The sequence below is a fragment of the Phoca vitulina genome, unplaced genomic scaffold, assembly GCF_004348235.1.
Source record: "Phoca vitulina isolate PV1807 unplaced genomic scaffold, GSC_HSeal_1.0 scaffold23, whole genome shotgun sequence".
Lineage (NCBI taxonomy): Eukaryota > Metazoa > Chordata > Mammalia > Carnivora > Phocidae > Phoca > Phoca vitulina.
Window position 1 is genome coordinate 4,596,860 of NW_022589726.1, and position 16,124 is coordinate 4,612,983.

At 38.5% G+C, this 16,124-nt stretch overlaps 1 protein-coding gene and 1 pseudogene across 5 annotated transcripts in view; one reads left to right on the forward strand and one right to left on the reverse strand.

The window, feature by feature from the left end:
* Window positions 1–11: 11 nt before the first annotated feature.
* FRS2 (fibroblast growth factor receptor substrate 2) overlaps window positions 12–16,124 on the reverse strand; it is a 111,314-nt gene continuing 95,201 nt past the window's right edge. For all 5 annotated transcript variants that reach the window (XM_032421126.1, XM_032421130.1, XM_032421127.1 and 2 more), the window contains 5 exons: window positions 10,592–10,683; window positions 9,125–9,311; window positions 8,139–8,297; window positions 7,500–7,663; window positions 12–5,926 (listed from right to left, as the gene is read on the reverse strand). In XM_032421126.1, coding sequence (XP_032277017.1) covers window positions 4,976–5,926; window positions 7,500–7,663; window positions 8,139–8,297; window positions 9,125–9,311; window positions 10,592–10,683 — 1,553 coding nt within the window. In that variant the 3' untranslated portion in view covers window positions 12–4,975. The remainder of the gene's footprint in view (window positions 5,927–7,499; window positions 7,664–8,138; window positions 8,298–9,124; window positions 9,312–10,591; window positions 10,684–16,124) is intronic.
* LOC116642665 lies at window positions 8,036–8,144 on the forward strand (annotated as a pseudogene).

Genomic DNA, 16,124 nt, shown 5'->3' on the forward strand with positions numbered 1-16,124 from the left:
AGAGTCTATCAAATATTTATAACTTCATTTCGCTTTGATGAAACATGATCTTTAACCCATTCATTATATGATCACTTTAAAAATGGAGGCAATGATATGAGACTAAGAAATAAAACCTCTTATCATAAAGTTTTAAGAAATGTATGAAATATAAATACAGGAAAACTTTATATAGGTATCCAACCAAACTTTTATTGGGGTTTTATTGCAATCTACTTTCGGCAATAAGGGGAAAGTAACCATAAGAACTCCGATCAGATTTTATTCAACAAAGCAGTTTTTCATGAATGCTTAAGGTCAGTGTATAGTCAGCTCAGCTTCCAGTATCAACTTGAGTACCTCATTATGGAAATTTATGCCAGAATGACAACAGTAAGGCATTGCAAGATCCTAAATCATCTAAGATTAAACCATATTTTACATATAATTTTTAGGACAGTATACTAATACTCTACAATAAATAAGGATTTTAAAAATGTGTTGCTTAGCCCTTGTTGAACTAAATTCAATTATTAGCTTATTCTTTAAGTACTCCAGTTAATAAAGGTTTGATTGTACTCCAAGAACTCTGACTTTTCCAAAGATAAAAAAATTAGTTCTTATTTGCTATGACAGAAATTAAGCTTAAAAGCACATTCACACTTGTCCTTAAAAGCATGTTTACATCATATATGAGATAACTTCTCATGCCTGGTGATACGGTTTATATGGCAAAAAGTCATAAGCAAAGAACGACTAGAGGGCAATCCTCCCAGCTCCACGTCCTCCAAAAAGCCACACTTGGCCTCAGTGTAAAAGTTATATTTTATTGCCATGCTACAAAATGTATGAAGTTGGCACTGATAGGGAGAAACAGAGAACAAAGGGTGGGAAGGGATAGAGGGCAAAAGATGTTGTTACATATACAACAAGGTTTTAATCAACAGTGGTAAATTTTGCCAATATTAAAAATGCAAACCAAAATTTAAAATGCTGATATGAAACAGCATTAATATACAATTTATGCATAGTACAGTATCACTTATGTCTTTTATTAGAGAAATGTGGAATGTTTATAAAAGAAATTAACCATAGGGGATAAAATTCCTATTTCATATACAATTTGGCAATGGTAGTCCCACTGTTAGACAATTTTTTATAAAAGAAAAAATTAAAAATCTAACACGCTACCTTTATACAAAGTTGCTATATTTATGCCTTTATGTAGGAAAAAAACATTTATAATGCAAATTAGGACATACAATAATATTACAGTATTATACAATGTAATGAAAATAAAAACATAACACAAAGTTTTTCCTTTATAAAATGTATATTTTGCATTTACTAATGCAAATGTGGCACACCGGTGACTACTGTACTATTAATACCAGTCCGTTTCCATGCTATTATTGTCCAATTGTCATAGAATTGCAATTGTATTGATGCTACAAAAGAATCATGTTATACCCCCAAAAAATGAGGAAGTAGGAATGGGGAATAGGGATGTAAAGAACAGGATAGATAGGGTGCTGGTTTGGGCAGAGTATATTGTGGTATGTCATAAAATATCTGTTAGTTTTTCAAGCCAAAAACATTTTCTATACATTCTATAATTTCGTACCAATGCCTTTATTCAAATTTGGCAAACATCAGGGAAAAGGTAATTAGTACCATATACCTCACATATCAGAAATATGAATGCGATGCCAATACATCAGTTACTTCTGAATGTTGTCTCTGATGGTATGTCTATTTCAAGGAGATATTTTTATATATATATGTATATACACATATACATATATATATATTTACACACACACACTACACATTGCACAAAACACTTGGGCATTATGGGTTAGGAACAGCACAGGGGGAAGTGGGAAGTACTTTTTAGCTTGTTAAAACCTTTACCTTGAGGCAAAAATATGGTGGCACATTACTGGGAAATTATGAAAACATAAGGCCCCTGTCCCATTTTTAATAGAACATTACTGAGGTACATTTTTATATGTTGTGCCACAGATTTTTTTGAGGGGGGGGAATAAACAAACACTAGCTTGACTTGTAACATTGAACTGTGGGGTCAACATTAATATCTATAAAAACAAAGATTGCTTGGCAAATTTTCATAAGTCCCAAATGTGATCTATTCTGGATATACTGGGAAGTGAAAAGCTTTTTGCTGAGTCTTCAAGAGTAAAGTGCATATCTCATCACTCCACAGCAGCAGTAAATAAAAGGAACGATTTGCCAATCTTCCTGGAGGGAGGGAAGGCACCATATTTTCATTTTTAAAGGAAGATGAAACTGGGAAAGAAAACACATGAAGAAAAAACACAGGTAATACCCATATCAGTTTCCAACCCCTGGTCTGGGATAAAAAGCTGTTATCACCTGTATGGATAAAAGAGGACTCTATTGGGGGGAAAGCATATGAACGATGATTATATTTCCAAAACCAAAAAGTGGGATCCCGTGGTCTATCAACAGAACAGAATATCTAAAATTAGGTCCGTCTCAGAAAATCTGAAACATATGGCCACAATTATATCCCAATAAAATATCTCATTCTAAAATGCACCTAGTAACAGGTACATTCTTCCAGGACAGAGCTTAATGCCCACGACTAGACTACTGCAAAGGACAAGTAGTGTTCTACATTACTTTTTATTAAATAGGAACACAGGTGATTTCCAGAGACATCTAGAAATAAACACCAGTTGTATACATCTTCCTAATACTCAGAGTACCTAAAATCAAATTCGTAGCAGACAAATTGGTCCCATTTTCATTTTTAAAGCACACAGTATTTAAAGCATAAACTGCAATGATTATATTGGAGCTACCTAAAATATATAAAAACTAAGTAGAACCTGGAAGGAAAATGAAAATGATGAGGAAAAGAAAGAAAATAAAGTATCCAACCTCCAAAATGAATCAATAGGTCAGCCCTTTCATTTGGAGGTTCTGTCTTGACTGCTTGTTTTGGAGAAAACCACGTGTACTGGTTCCATTATAATTCTTATTCCACGTTACAAAACCATCACATAAATTTGGCACGATTAGCAATCTACTCAGAAGAAAGCATAAATGGGACAATATATTAAAAATGGAAACTGCACACCTATACCACTGTTCTCTTTTTAGAAAACAGTGAACACTTTAGTAAGCACCAAGTTCACAGAAAAAAAAGAAAAGAAGAAGAAAGAAAATTCTGCTATGCACATAAACCAATGGCACTGAAAATAATAAAGACACCTTTAATAATTTATTTTCTTTATAATGGTCCCACTCTATTATTCTGCTAATCCATCCACTGTCCTATAATTAAGTTATTTACTGATCAGGTTGGGTGCTATATTACTGAAACCTTTCCATGCTAAATTAACCTTAGTTACATCTGGTAGATAGATCCAAATCATGATCTCAAACTTCCTCATATTTAGAGAAAACAGTAACCTAACCTTTCTACTCTACCATCTCTTGTCTTCCTAGTGTTTGAGAAACTGGAACATTCTTGATTTTCCAAGAGTTAGACATATGGAATCTCTTCAGTTTATATAAACTTCAATTCATTTTAAATCTTAAATTATGACACAATCTCATTGCTCTAAGACTTCCTCTGTACCTGCTATGCTGGCAACAATCCTAACATTCTAACGAAATCAAGGGTTAATCAAAGCTCCAGCTATGAGTGAAAGGACAGCAGAGCTGAGGAGCACTACTGTGGGCAAAGTACAATTGCAGCCGTGGGACGAGGGAATCACTGCTAAAGTGCTGGGGAGAGTGCCCACAGAGAAAACACAGTACCTTTAGGGAACTTTGCATGTTAAAAAGTAGCTTCCTTTTTTCTCGGCTGTTAAAGAGATCACCTATGGACATAAGTGAAGTTTCAAATTGAGCGAATATTTTTATCAGCTTGAACAGTAAACAGCATATAAATAAATACTGGACAAGGGCAACCCTGTTATAGAATAACAGTAAGTTCCAAATGAACCTTCAAAACCACAATTTGACAAAAATGCAAACTAAACAACAACGAACACATAATCCAATTTCAAAACTATATACAGACTCAAACATTTTAAATGGAAAAAAGACATGAAGCAACAAAATAAGCCATCCCAAACGCCAAAGGAAAAAACTGAAGGTAAACGGCAACCCAATGGCACAAACGCCTCCAGAAAACAATGTCACTGTTACTAATCTACAGGAGAGAAACTTCCAAGAGACCGTGGTTCAGATTTCCAAATGTTTTTGGGTAAAGTGACCTGAGACTGATTTCTTGCGTCTAGTGTAATTCTGATGAAGATATGTGGGCATGCCCTTCAAATGACATGAGATGAGTAAACAGAAAATCTTGTCTCCTTCCTGCCTTTCAACACACCAAGAGCGAACCACATTCACGGGCACAGGACTCTTTCTAGTAACGCAGAAGGCAAAGGAACTGACTGGTATATAAGGAGGTGTGGTACTTCTATTTCCTTTACATATGTTTTGGCTCAAGTCAAAAAGCCTACAATTAAGAAATAAAGGATTCCTCATGTTACATGCTGGAGGCCATATACCATGAATAGTGAATCGACAAAGAGTACTTTCAAAGCCTAGAGTTATCTGTTAGCAATGCACATTATCAAGAGGCTTTATAAAATGTTTTAAATGCCAACCATGACTTAGACATGAATGATATGCGTCAGTCCAGAATATTGATAAAAATCAACCAGCATGTCACTCACTTCAACTCTCATTTTAAATAGGCACTGTGAAAATGGGAATGCTGCTGTACAGTAATGAGTAGTATACTGAAATTAGTGTTCTTTAATGAGTACCTGCTCTACTTTAATTCCCTTTAGTTAAAGAAGCACAGGAAATATTCAGAAAAAAATCTTATCAGTCTATAAAAGGAGTTAGTGTTTAGAAATGAAAATGAAGCACTTGCATCTTCATTTTTGAAAACTTCACAAAGGTGCAAACGATGTACCGCTTTCCAGGCTCACATGGGCAGGTCAGTACTATTATGTCTGGTCTTCCTAGAGGTGCCGTCATCTCGGGGCAGTGCTTTCTGCAAATTGGACATAGCAGCAGTTCTCTCGATGTCTATCACAGCATACAGCTCTGTGCGCCTCGTAGGCGTTTGCGGAAGGGGAGTGGTAGGCGTTTTCGGAGTCTGAGGGTTGTCAGAGTCACTGCCGCCTTCCAAGTCAACCTGTATGTAATTGAGCTGCCTGTGTTCTAAACTTGGGCGTCTGATATCAAAGTTAAAGACTGTCGGAGTACAGTCCCGACGCCTCGAATAGTCTATCTTGTGAGCACTTGCTGGCACTGTTACATTCTCTGTATTTACATAGTTATGCATTGGATCTAGATTATTATGGTAGCCATTTAGAGATGGGGTCTTTGGTCCTAAATTGTCATCTTCATCCCTACTTAGCTTGCGGGCTTCCCAAACAGGAGGCAAAGCTGGTAAATTTTCATAGTTTAATAATGCAGTTCTTCTCTGAGCTGAGTTGTTGATATTCTGGGTATCTGAGGTACTACTAGATGTCAGACGACCTCTCCTGACCCCTGAGGCACTAGGGATAGATAACCCATTTATATTTTCATACACCAGTTTGTTAACAGAGGGTGCATCTCTTCGCTCGTCACTGTCATATCCAGTGTCCCATTCTGTGCTATTGGCACCACTTCCGCTGACTTGGTCTCTTCCAAGTTGCTCCAGTTTCTCTTTTTCCATTAACTGCTTTTGAACAGGGGTTGGTCCTAAGACAAATTTCACTCCTTCGGGTTCAAGAAGAATCTGAGGGTCCCTGTCCTCAATACTACTTGGTTCTTCTTTTGGTGTGTTGCTTTCAGCATTCGAAATCCTCGCCTCCAATGGGACATGCACACTTGTGCGGTTCTTCCGCTCTTCTTGCACTCCTGTAGTGTTGACATAGGTATGTACCTAAAACAGAAGAGTGGATCAATAACTTGCTTAAAACAAAAACAAAAAAAGGCTGACCGTATCAGTTAAATTTTAATCGATTAGCTTTCTCCCTATACTCTTCCTTCAAAGCTTCTGTCCTTGTTTTTCACTAATAAAAAGGTGGACAGAGGAGAGGATTGTGGAAATACATTCTTTACTTGATAGAAGAATAACTACTCTAGGGGCGCCTGGGTGGTTCAGTCAGTTAACGGCCTGCCTTCGGCTCAGGTCAGGATCTCAGGGTCCTGGGACTGAGCCCCATGTCGGGCTCGCTGCTCAGCGGGGAGTCTGCTTCTCCCTCTCTGTCTCAAATAAATAAATAAAAATCTTAAAAAAAACCAAAAAACAGAATAACTACTCTAAAATAGCACATAACATTGTACTTGGTAATGAAAAGCATTCTGTTAAAAAAAATTCAGGAACAAATTGGGATTACCATTTTGATGTTGTTTTAGAAAAGCTCATCAATGCATTAAAACATGATTCAGAAATAAGGAATAACAAGTATTAAAAAAAAAAGACAAATTTATCATGATTTGCAGATAATGTGACCAAATAAAGAGATAAACCCTACTAGATTTAATAAGAGTTCTACAAAATGCATTGATATAAAATAAATACCACCTACTAAGAAATCATCACTATTTAAAGAAAAGGTCAATAGTATTTTGAGGGAACACTATAAAAATGTTTGGAAGACTAGGGGCACCTGGGTGGCTCAGTCAATTAAGTATCAACTCTTGATTTTGGCTCAGGTCATGATCTCAGGGTGATGGGACTGAGCCCTGCATCAGGCTTCGCGCTGGGGGAGGGGAGGTGCGGGGGGCGGCGTCTGCTTAGGATTCCCTCCTTCTCCCTCTGCCCCTCCCCCCCCACAAGCGAGCGAGGTCTCTCTCTCTAAAATAAGTAAATCTTTAAAAAAAGTTTGGAAGACTATACAAAAAATTTGAAAAAATTCAAAAATAAAATGTAAAAACTGAGGGAAGTGTAATTATAGTAAATAAGAACTCATTTACTATGTAAAGAACACAGAGAAACAGATTTTAAAACAGTAAAAATTTCTTAATGATATGTGACCATTTGGTTTACAAAAGATAAGAATAACTAATTAATATATAGACAATGTTCAACCAAATACTTCATTCCTCAAATGAAAAACAGAATAGTTAGAAACGTTAAATAGCTTCATAAAAACATTGACAACAAAATCTACCTTCCTGCTAGTAGTCCACTGATATAAAGAGCAGTATAAATTCCAAATCCATCAGCGGTTATTATAGCAAGAACTGACCATTAGTTATATCTGTTTTTATCTATAGATGCACCTCTCCTGTGAGCCCACAGGCTACTGTAATGCTACGTTTCCCTCCACACCTTTACGTATTTGGCATATGTTAGAAAATATAAGCTGTTTCCTCGGATTCTTCACTACAAAAGTCATAAACAAACAGTGAAAGCTAAAATTCAGACTAAAATTTCCACGTATCAGCGCAGTAATGCTTTCACTCCACACTTTAATCCATTATCCCGTTAGACAGTAGTACATGCTTACTTGTTCCTCAGCCACAAGCAAAGGATGTGTAGATTCTTCACCTACTGAAGGCAGGCGTGCACTTCCCACAGAAGGATGTCTGCTTGAGGGGTGGGATGAGGCATCTCCAAATGAGGGATATCGGGGATATCCATTAGGTAAATTCTGAGCAGCAAACCCTGGAGCTGAGTTTTTGTTTAGTGGTTTAAGAAGAAAAGCAGGATATCGGAGCAGGACAGAGAGATAAAAGTGAATGAAAATGGAATCTGCACTGAGAAAATTAAGCAAGGTGTTTCTGGCAAGACACAACAGAAACCAGAGCACAAACAACACCCTCCTTCCACTCCAACCTCACATTCACATTATAGGTAACATAGAACTTTTAACATTTTCTTACTTAAAATATTAAAAATGTTTATAATTATAGCTCTAACAGTTTAAAAAAAAAACTGACAACCATTACACTTACATTAGCCAATGGTGATTTCTAAGGCGTTACAGATTAAATATCCATAATCCAAAGTTTATAAATGTCTATTATTCAAAATACAAGAGGGAGCTTTGCGCAGTGGCAGTATCGTAGCCAATGAGGTTTATCTGAGGCATGATTCTTGCTAATTGAAAACTTCCCAAAATACAAGAGGGAAAATTGGTACTTACTTGTAGGTGTTCGAGGTGTTCTGGGGACTTCCAATTCTGTCTGATGATTATTCCTTTCTACCACTGGCTCTTCCACCACATTTATACTATTATTTTGCATAATCTCTTGCAACATGTTAAATAATTCTTCTGCACGGGCACACTTAAAGGCAAAGATTCCTACAAATATAAAAGAGAAGGGGAAAATGGTAGCTATAGCTTTAAAAAAGATACAGGAACACCTGTCAAAGAACAAAACTGTAAAGTAAGCATTCTATGCACTGACAGGAAGAAAGGCCCTTTAAATAGATGTCTGATAAATTAATGATATTCTCTGTTTCAAAACATAAACCCAAAAGGAAATTCACAGACTAATTTTCCTATGTCTAAGTGAGAGAGCCCAAAACAAGGCAGACAAAAACAAGATTTGAACACTTGCTTTGGTCTGCTTTTTAACAGCAGGGGGCACCCAAGTCACCATTACCAAGGTGATCCTTTACCATTTGACAGTCCCTTGCTGGATGGTTTACTTACAATCCTTACCTTGTTTAATTATTACAACAGTTCTATAAAGTAGGGATTAGCATTCCTCTCCGATAGAGAAGAAACCTGATGTTCCACAGAGATCATGTAACTTGCCCAAGACCTTTCAAGCGGTAGGTAGCAAAAAAATCAAACCGTGTTCTCTTTGACTCTAAAGTTTAGGTTCTTTCCCCAAAAAGTTGTAACAGTAAAGATACACAGTCAATTTACTGCAACTAATCATCTACTGAAAATCTTAAATAATATGAGTCAAAATTCTGTACAAAGAGAATGTGCTTAATAAATTCCTGATAAATGAAGACACAGTTTACTATATCTCTTTTCTTAACAATCCACTTAGTTGGGGAATGTTTTTTCTATCAGGAAAAAAGTATTCATTTAAACATTGTAAATAGAATAACTGAAAGAACAATTTTCAAATGTGTTACTGTTTGGGGAACAAAAAAACTAAAGGATCTACCTACCTTGTCCAGTTTGACACCTTCGGCCACTTTCAAAAGAAAAGAGATTTGAATCATAGCCATAGCGCCGCAGGCAGAGGTAGTGCCATTTTACCGAGTCACGTTTGCGAGTGTATAAAATCAGTTCTGTGTCTGTAAGTTCCATTATGCCAGAACCTAACTCATTCCCATCATCATCCACATTAATGACCTAAAAAAGAACGTTTAATTAGTGCCAACCTAATGTTGTCACTTGACGGTCACACACGTATTTCACCAGTCTATCAGTAAAAGGCACTGTTGCTGATTGGTTCACTTATTCGCTCATTTGTTAGTTCATTCATCAACCAACGTGTGTGCAGGGCATGGACTATGTAGCAGTGAAATATCTGGTTCTATCCACAAGAAGCTCACATGCCCAGTGAGCATAGAAGATACACAAACATGAAGTCAACACAAAGCTGTATATGAGCAATGGACAAATGGGTGCAACAGAGGCTGCAAAAGGCAGTAACTGTGGCCTAGGGTGGCTGGGGAAGCCTTCACATGAGAAGAGGAGGGACTTCGGCTGGGCCTCAGGAGAGAACCAGTGGGTCAGCGGTTGTGGGGCATATCCTGAAGATGCAGTGCTATAGCAGAGACGAAGAAGGTATGTTTCAGAGAGACCAAGACAAGACTGGCACAGAGTTCACGGAAGGGGAGGCCTTACACTGCTGCGTTTCTGAAAATGGCCAGAGACTATGAGTAGTAGGTAACACTTGGAGAAAACTGTCTATATTCCTGGGACTGGCAGAGCGCTTTCCACATATTTTTTCCATTTAATCCCTATAACAATCCTAAACTGCAGGTAATGCTATCTTTTCCACTGTACTGTACAAAACTGGGACAAACACACAGTGATAATGTAACCTGCCCAAGGTCACAAAGCTACAAAGTAACACGGTTTCGACTTACACCTGGGTCTGTGTGATCCAGAGGCCATGATGTATGACAACCTGAGGTCAGGCTACGGGAGACACTAAATGGCTGTGGAGAGGTAAGAAATGGAGCATCTGTGCTCTAGGTAACAGAACACCAGAAGTTTTAGAATGATGAAAGAGGAAGATTAATATGATGTCAACTGCAGGATGGATCACAAAGGTGACTGACTCAAGGCAGAGTTCTGCTAAGAAATTATCCAGACATGAAGCAATGACTGGGAGGTGGTGACCAGACTGAAGAGGCACCTATAAAATGGCATTAAAAATTTTTTTTTTACTAGAACTGTATGGCTCTAATTGGATATAGAGGACCAAATGGAAAGTAAAAGAGGATTCCACACTGTCAGTAAGAACATATTGTCATCATTTGTTAAAATAAGAAAAGGCAGAATAGACACAAAGAGAAATAGAAGAGTCTAGAGATAAAAATGAGGAAGTATGATATATAATGTGAAGAAAAAGAAGAACATCCGAGTAGGCAGAGAGAGATAACTCAACCAGTTTTACTAACCTTAAACTTGTTCCGATGGTTATCTGGGACAGTGTCTTTATCTGGACAGCTACAACAGCTACCCATGGCTTCTTCAGAAGACCATGTGAGCACTACATGGAAGATAATTTGGAAAAAATTATTAAATGTAGGATACAAAACTCATAAAACAGAAAAAGACTTTAGAAATCATCTATCACAAGTCCTGCATTATTTTGATGAGGAAATTTAAGCCCAAGAAGGTACCGGGCTGAGCTAGATTTCAAACATTCAGCTGGTAAATTTTGCTCAGTGACAAGGAAAATAATTTTGTGAGGTAGACTTCATAGAAATCTCAAATTTCCAGTTTAATTTGCAAAGGTCTGCCTATTTTAAAATTATCTTTAAAAAAAAACAAACAAACCAATTAAGGTCTCATCTCATATGTAACACTATTTAAATAAAGTCATTCATGGAATTAACCCTCAATGGTTTATCAGAAATTTCATGTCCCTCTTTTAATAAAATGCCAAAGGGATGTTGGACTTTAAGGCTGGAAGGTATTTTGATTCTTATTACTCACTGTAGTATATCCTTTATGTACCTCACCAGGCAAAAGCTGACTGGTAAATAAGACACAAAAACAAATTTGGAATATTCATTGAGAGAGAAAACCGAACAATCAAGGAGTAACTCAACATAGAGAATTCTGGGAAAACTGACAGAGCATGTCTGTCTAATCCTTCTTTCCCACACAAGGTTAGAGATAACAGGTTATAGGTGACACTAAGTGTTCAAGAAAACTCCAAATGAACAAAGGAAAAATCCGAAACATCACTTAAAAAAGGGGGAAGAATCAGAATGAACGTGACAATATTTGGAAAAGGGGGAGGGAAGAAAGCACAAGAAGCTATTTAATATTTAAAAACATAAATTTGATAAAACTGGCTTAAAATTCTTCAGGGGCTCTTCACACTACATTTAGAAAAACATTCGGAGCTTGTCAGCATGACACGAGGTTCTTCACCATCTCATCCCTGGCTACAGATCTAGTCTAAACTCCCTTTGTCTCTGCTTCAAGCCCTCCCAAGTCATACTCAGCAGTCCCCCCAGAGCAATTTGTCCTGCCACATCCTTCCACGCTGCTCCCTTCCCTTCAAGATCCTACTGTGCAGTTCCTTCAGGGAGCCTTCTCTGATTCCAAGCAACTGGGAGAGTTACACCCCCAAGGCACCCTGGGCTTCCCAGTATCATAGCATTCTTCACATTGCTTACTTAGCAGAAATTGCGATAGATCATCTGTTTACTTAACTATCGCTCCCCCTCCACTGTAAGCTCCTTCCCAAGAACTAATTTGCATTCCCCATGCCTAACACATTACCTAGCCCACAGTAGTGCTCTGTCTCTTGTGAGCTGAATGAACTGAACTGTATGTACTTAACAAAGGTAAAGAATGCTGGCAGGTGTAAGTATTAAGCAGATGAAAAAGTGTACCAGTGCACAAACCAAAAGAAGTGATAAGTAAAATAGTAAAGTTAATTAAGACTCGTATTCGGTAGTTTGCTCTAAGTAATATGCCAGCTAAATAACATGGCATAAAGATGATTAAGTCACAGTATGTACTTCTGAAGAGTCATGAGTCTAGAGGGAGAGACAGAGATGTAAACAGATAATGCATTATGATTAAATGTTATATGAAAATATGAGAAGAGTTCTGTGGGCACAGAAAAGGGAGCAAATAACTTTCTGGGTTAGCAGGGCAGGAAGCACCATTTGAGCTGGTACTCAAAAGGGTGAACAGAAACAATGCGCTGGGCAAAAAATAGAAATATGTACTTGAGACAGTTAAGAGTACAAAGAATACAAAGACAAAGGTCATGAAAGATCATGAAAGGTGGTACTGCATTCAGGAAAAAAGTGAGGTGTCTAAGACGACTGGAGTACAGGGTCGGCTGTAACACAAGCAGGGCCCAAACCGCATAAAGGTCCTGAACAACGAGGTAGGGATCTGGGACTCCAAGTAACTTGAAGCTAGATGGCATCCAGTGTCTTCCTAGTCAAATGGATATGACTCTATCATGGCATTTATCACATTCTACTGTAACGTTTATCTGTCTCAACATTCACTTCACTGTGATTTCCCTGAAGATAGGAACCTTTTCTTCTTAATTTTCTAGGGCACTAAGCATATCAGCTGACATAACCATGTCCTGACGTGGTCTGTAAGTGTTTAATTTAAAGAAATTAGGGGCACCTGGGTGGCTCAGTCTGTTAAGTGCCTGCCTTCAGCTCAGGTCATGATCCCAGGGTCCTGGGATCGAGTACTGCATCGGGCTCCCTGCTCAGTGGGGAGCCTGCTTCTTCCTCTGCCTGCCGCTCCCCCTGCTTGTTCTCTCTCTCTCTCTCTGACAAATAAATAAATAAGGTATTTAAAAGAAAAAGATTTGGGACGCCTGGGTGGCTCAGCCGGTTAAGTGTCTGCCTTCAGCTCAGGTCATGATCTCAGGGTCCTGGGATCGAGTCCCGCATCGGGCTCCTTGCTCAGTGGGGAGCCTGCTTCTCCCTCTGCCTGCCGCTCTCCCTGGTTGTGCTCTCCACTCTCTCTGACAAATAAATAAATAAAATCTTAAAAAAAAAAAAATTAATACAGGCATACCTTGGAGATATTGCAGGTTTGCTTCCAGACCTTGGCAAAAAAGCAATGTCACAATAAAGCGAGTCAAATCAACTTTTGGGTTTCCCAGTGCATATAAAAGTTATGTTTTGCACTATACCACAGTCTATTCATGTGCAATAGCAGTATGTCTGACAAAACAATGTATGCACCTTCATTAAAAAATACTTCATTGCTAAAAATGCTGACCATCATCTAAGCTTTCAGTGAGTCATTATCACTGATCCCAGATCATCATAACAAATATAATAATAATGAAAAAGTTTGAAATACTGTGAGAATTACCAAAATATGACACAGAGACACAAAGTGAGCAAATGCTGTTGGAAAAATGGCTTTGACAGACTTGCTCAAAGCAGGGTTGCCACAAACCTTCCATTTGTAAAAATCACAGTATCTGCAAAGCGTAATAAAGCAAAGTGTAATAAAACAAGGAATGCCTGAAACTACTTAATAAATTATGGGATGAGAAAGAGGCAAAAGAATACTAAAAACATTTTTTTTTCCAGTAGAGGGACAAATGATAGAAACAAAGTCTTACCCATCCTCACCACCGACCTGCTCCTGAACATAAAGAGCTAAGAGATGACTACAGTGTCGCTTCTGCCTCAAAAGGTGGCGCCTCAAAGGAATGTTTTTAAACTATTTCTCAAAAGGAGTAGAAAATCATTCTTCTTTTGTTTTAGTTTTGTTTTTTTTTTAACCTTTTTAGGTAATCTCTATACCCAACGTGGGGTTCAAACTCACAACCCCGAGATCAAGAGCCACATGCTTCACCGACTGAGCCGGCCCGGGGCCCCTAGAAAATCATTCTTCTCCCTGCCACCTTCACGGGCTACCTGTTCAAGGCAGCACCTCCTGTGTTGTCAAGGATATGTGGGTGGGGGTACAACCTACTTGAAAACTCTATCCACACGAACTGTGTCAATTCAGTACAACAACAATTAATGAAAAGCCTAACATGTGACCCAAAAGCCTTGTATGCCATACTAAGGAGAATGGATTTTATCCTACACATGATGGAAAGCCAGCGAAGAATTTGAAGCAGGAAAGTGAGGTGCTCAGGACTTCATTTTAAATATATCCACCTGCAGAATAAATTTAAGTGGCAGTTCAGTTCAGAGAAGAAAAACCAGTTGGAGAACATCGAAAAATGAAATATGCTACAGACCTGACACCAGAACAGCAATACGAGGAATAAAGACAAAAAAAAGAGGAATTTTTAAACTATTCAGGGAGACCCGTCAGCAGCATGGAGCAGTTGGCTAGGCAGACAGGAAGGAAGAGGCGGTTTCCAGTGTGGCAGATGCTGGGTGCTGGTTCTATTACCTGAGACAGAAAACACCACAGTGGTCTTCAAGTGGAAGTGATAGTGGTTAGTTCAGTTTTAGACATGTTAAGTGGAGATTCTAGAGAACAACCAAATGGAGATATGCAACAGAGAGTTAAATACATGAGTACGGATTTGAGGAAGGAGGTAAAATACTGATACACACATGGTATTTGAAGTCATAAAACAGAAAACACTGCCCAAGGACAGTATAAAGAGGGGTCTACAGTTGGAATTCTGGGGAATTTCAATTCTAATTCTGGGAAATGTGGAAGTATTGAAGGAGAGGGAAGAAGTGAAGGAGAAAAAAAAAATCAAAATAGTACCAACTGAAAAAAGAAAGTGTCAAGAAGGAGGGTTCCACTCATGGTAGACTGGTAGAGGCAGAAACCAAACTGAAGTGAACAAATGGAAGATAAGGAAGTAGCCCCCCAGGAATGGAAAGTGCTCTTTCAAGAACAGGTTCAGAAAGGAAAGGGCAAAGTGCTTCAGTGCAGACAGACATGGTTTCAAAAGAAAATATGTTGTCTGAGTTATTTGTTTTCAGATGACATAGATTGATGCAGGTTTGTGATTAGTAGGTCAAGAAAGGTTAAAATTTTTAGGACAAAAAGCAAAGGAAAAAAATGTGCTACATGATGGATCAAGACAAAAGGGGAGACTGAAGAAGAGGAGTTGCAGGACCCAGAGAAGTCTGCCACTAGAAGTAGGAATGCCTTGTCCTCTGAGGAGAGAGGGAAGACAATAAGGATGGCTGGAGCATAGTAGAGAAGCTGAAGTAGGTAACACCTATCATCCTGAATGTCCTTTGTGAAATAGAAGGCAAGTCTGCAGGATGAGGGACTTGAGGAGAAGGCAGGATTATTCACAGAGGGGCTGCCCCAGAAAGGTAGCAGGATGATTAAGCAGGCTGCCCTGAGAGCTCAGCGAAGGCTGGAGAGGAAGATTATGCTGTGTTTGCAGCAGCGCTCAGCAGTTCAGAGGGCAGACCGTTCAGGTGACCCAGGGTCAGAGGGTTAAGAGGACAAGGAAATTAAAGGATATTGGCAATAACGGGGGTTTGAAATGATGGATCACCAGGTCTGGTCAGGACAGAAGTATAGAAAGAAGAGGCCTGATGAAATGGGGACAAAATGGAGGCAAACAGGAACAGGAGGCCTCAGTAAGGTTGAAGAACAGGCTTAGGAGGAGCGGGAGACTGAAAGAGCTGAAACAATGGGAAGTTGTGGTCAATCTTCCAACACAGAAGGAGACTTTTTAAGGTGGCGTCTGATCCACATCTCTGAGTCCTCCTCCTGAACCACAAACTCCAAGGCAAGGGAAAAGGCAAAATCCTAGATATTCTGCATTTATGACCACCAGATTAATATTTGGAGACCACATCTGAGTTGTGTAAGACCTAATAATGTGCATTAATACTGTAAACACTTGATAAAAAACCACATGATTTCACCATCTTACCCAACCAAATTCATAACTCAGCAAAAACATAACTATGCTCTGAATTATATGTTAAAAAAAAAAAAAAAGAAGCTAGCAGGAAGGGAAAAATGAAGGGGGGGGAAATTGGA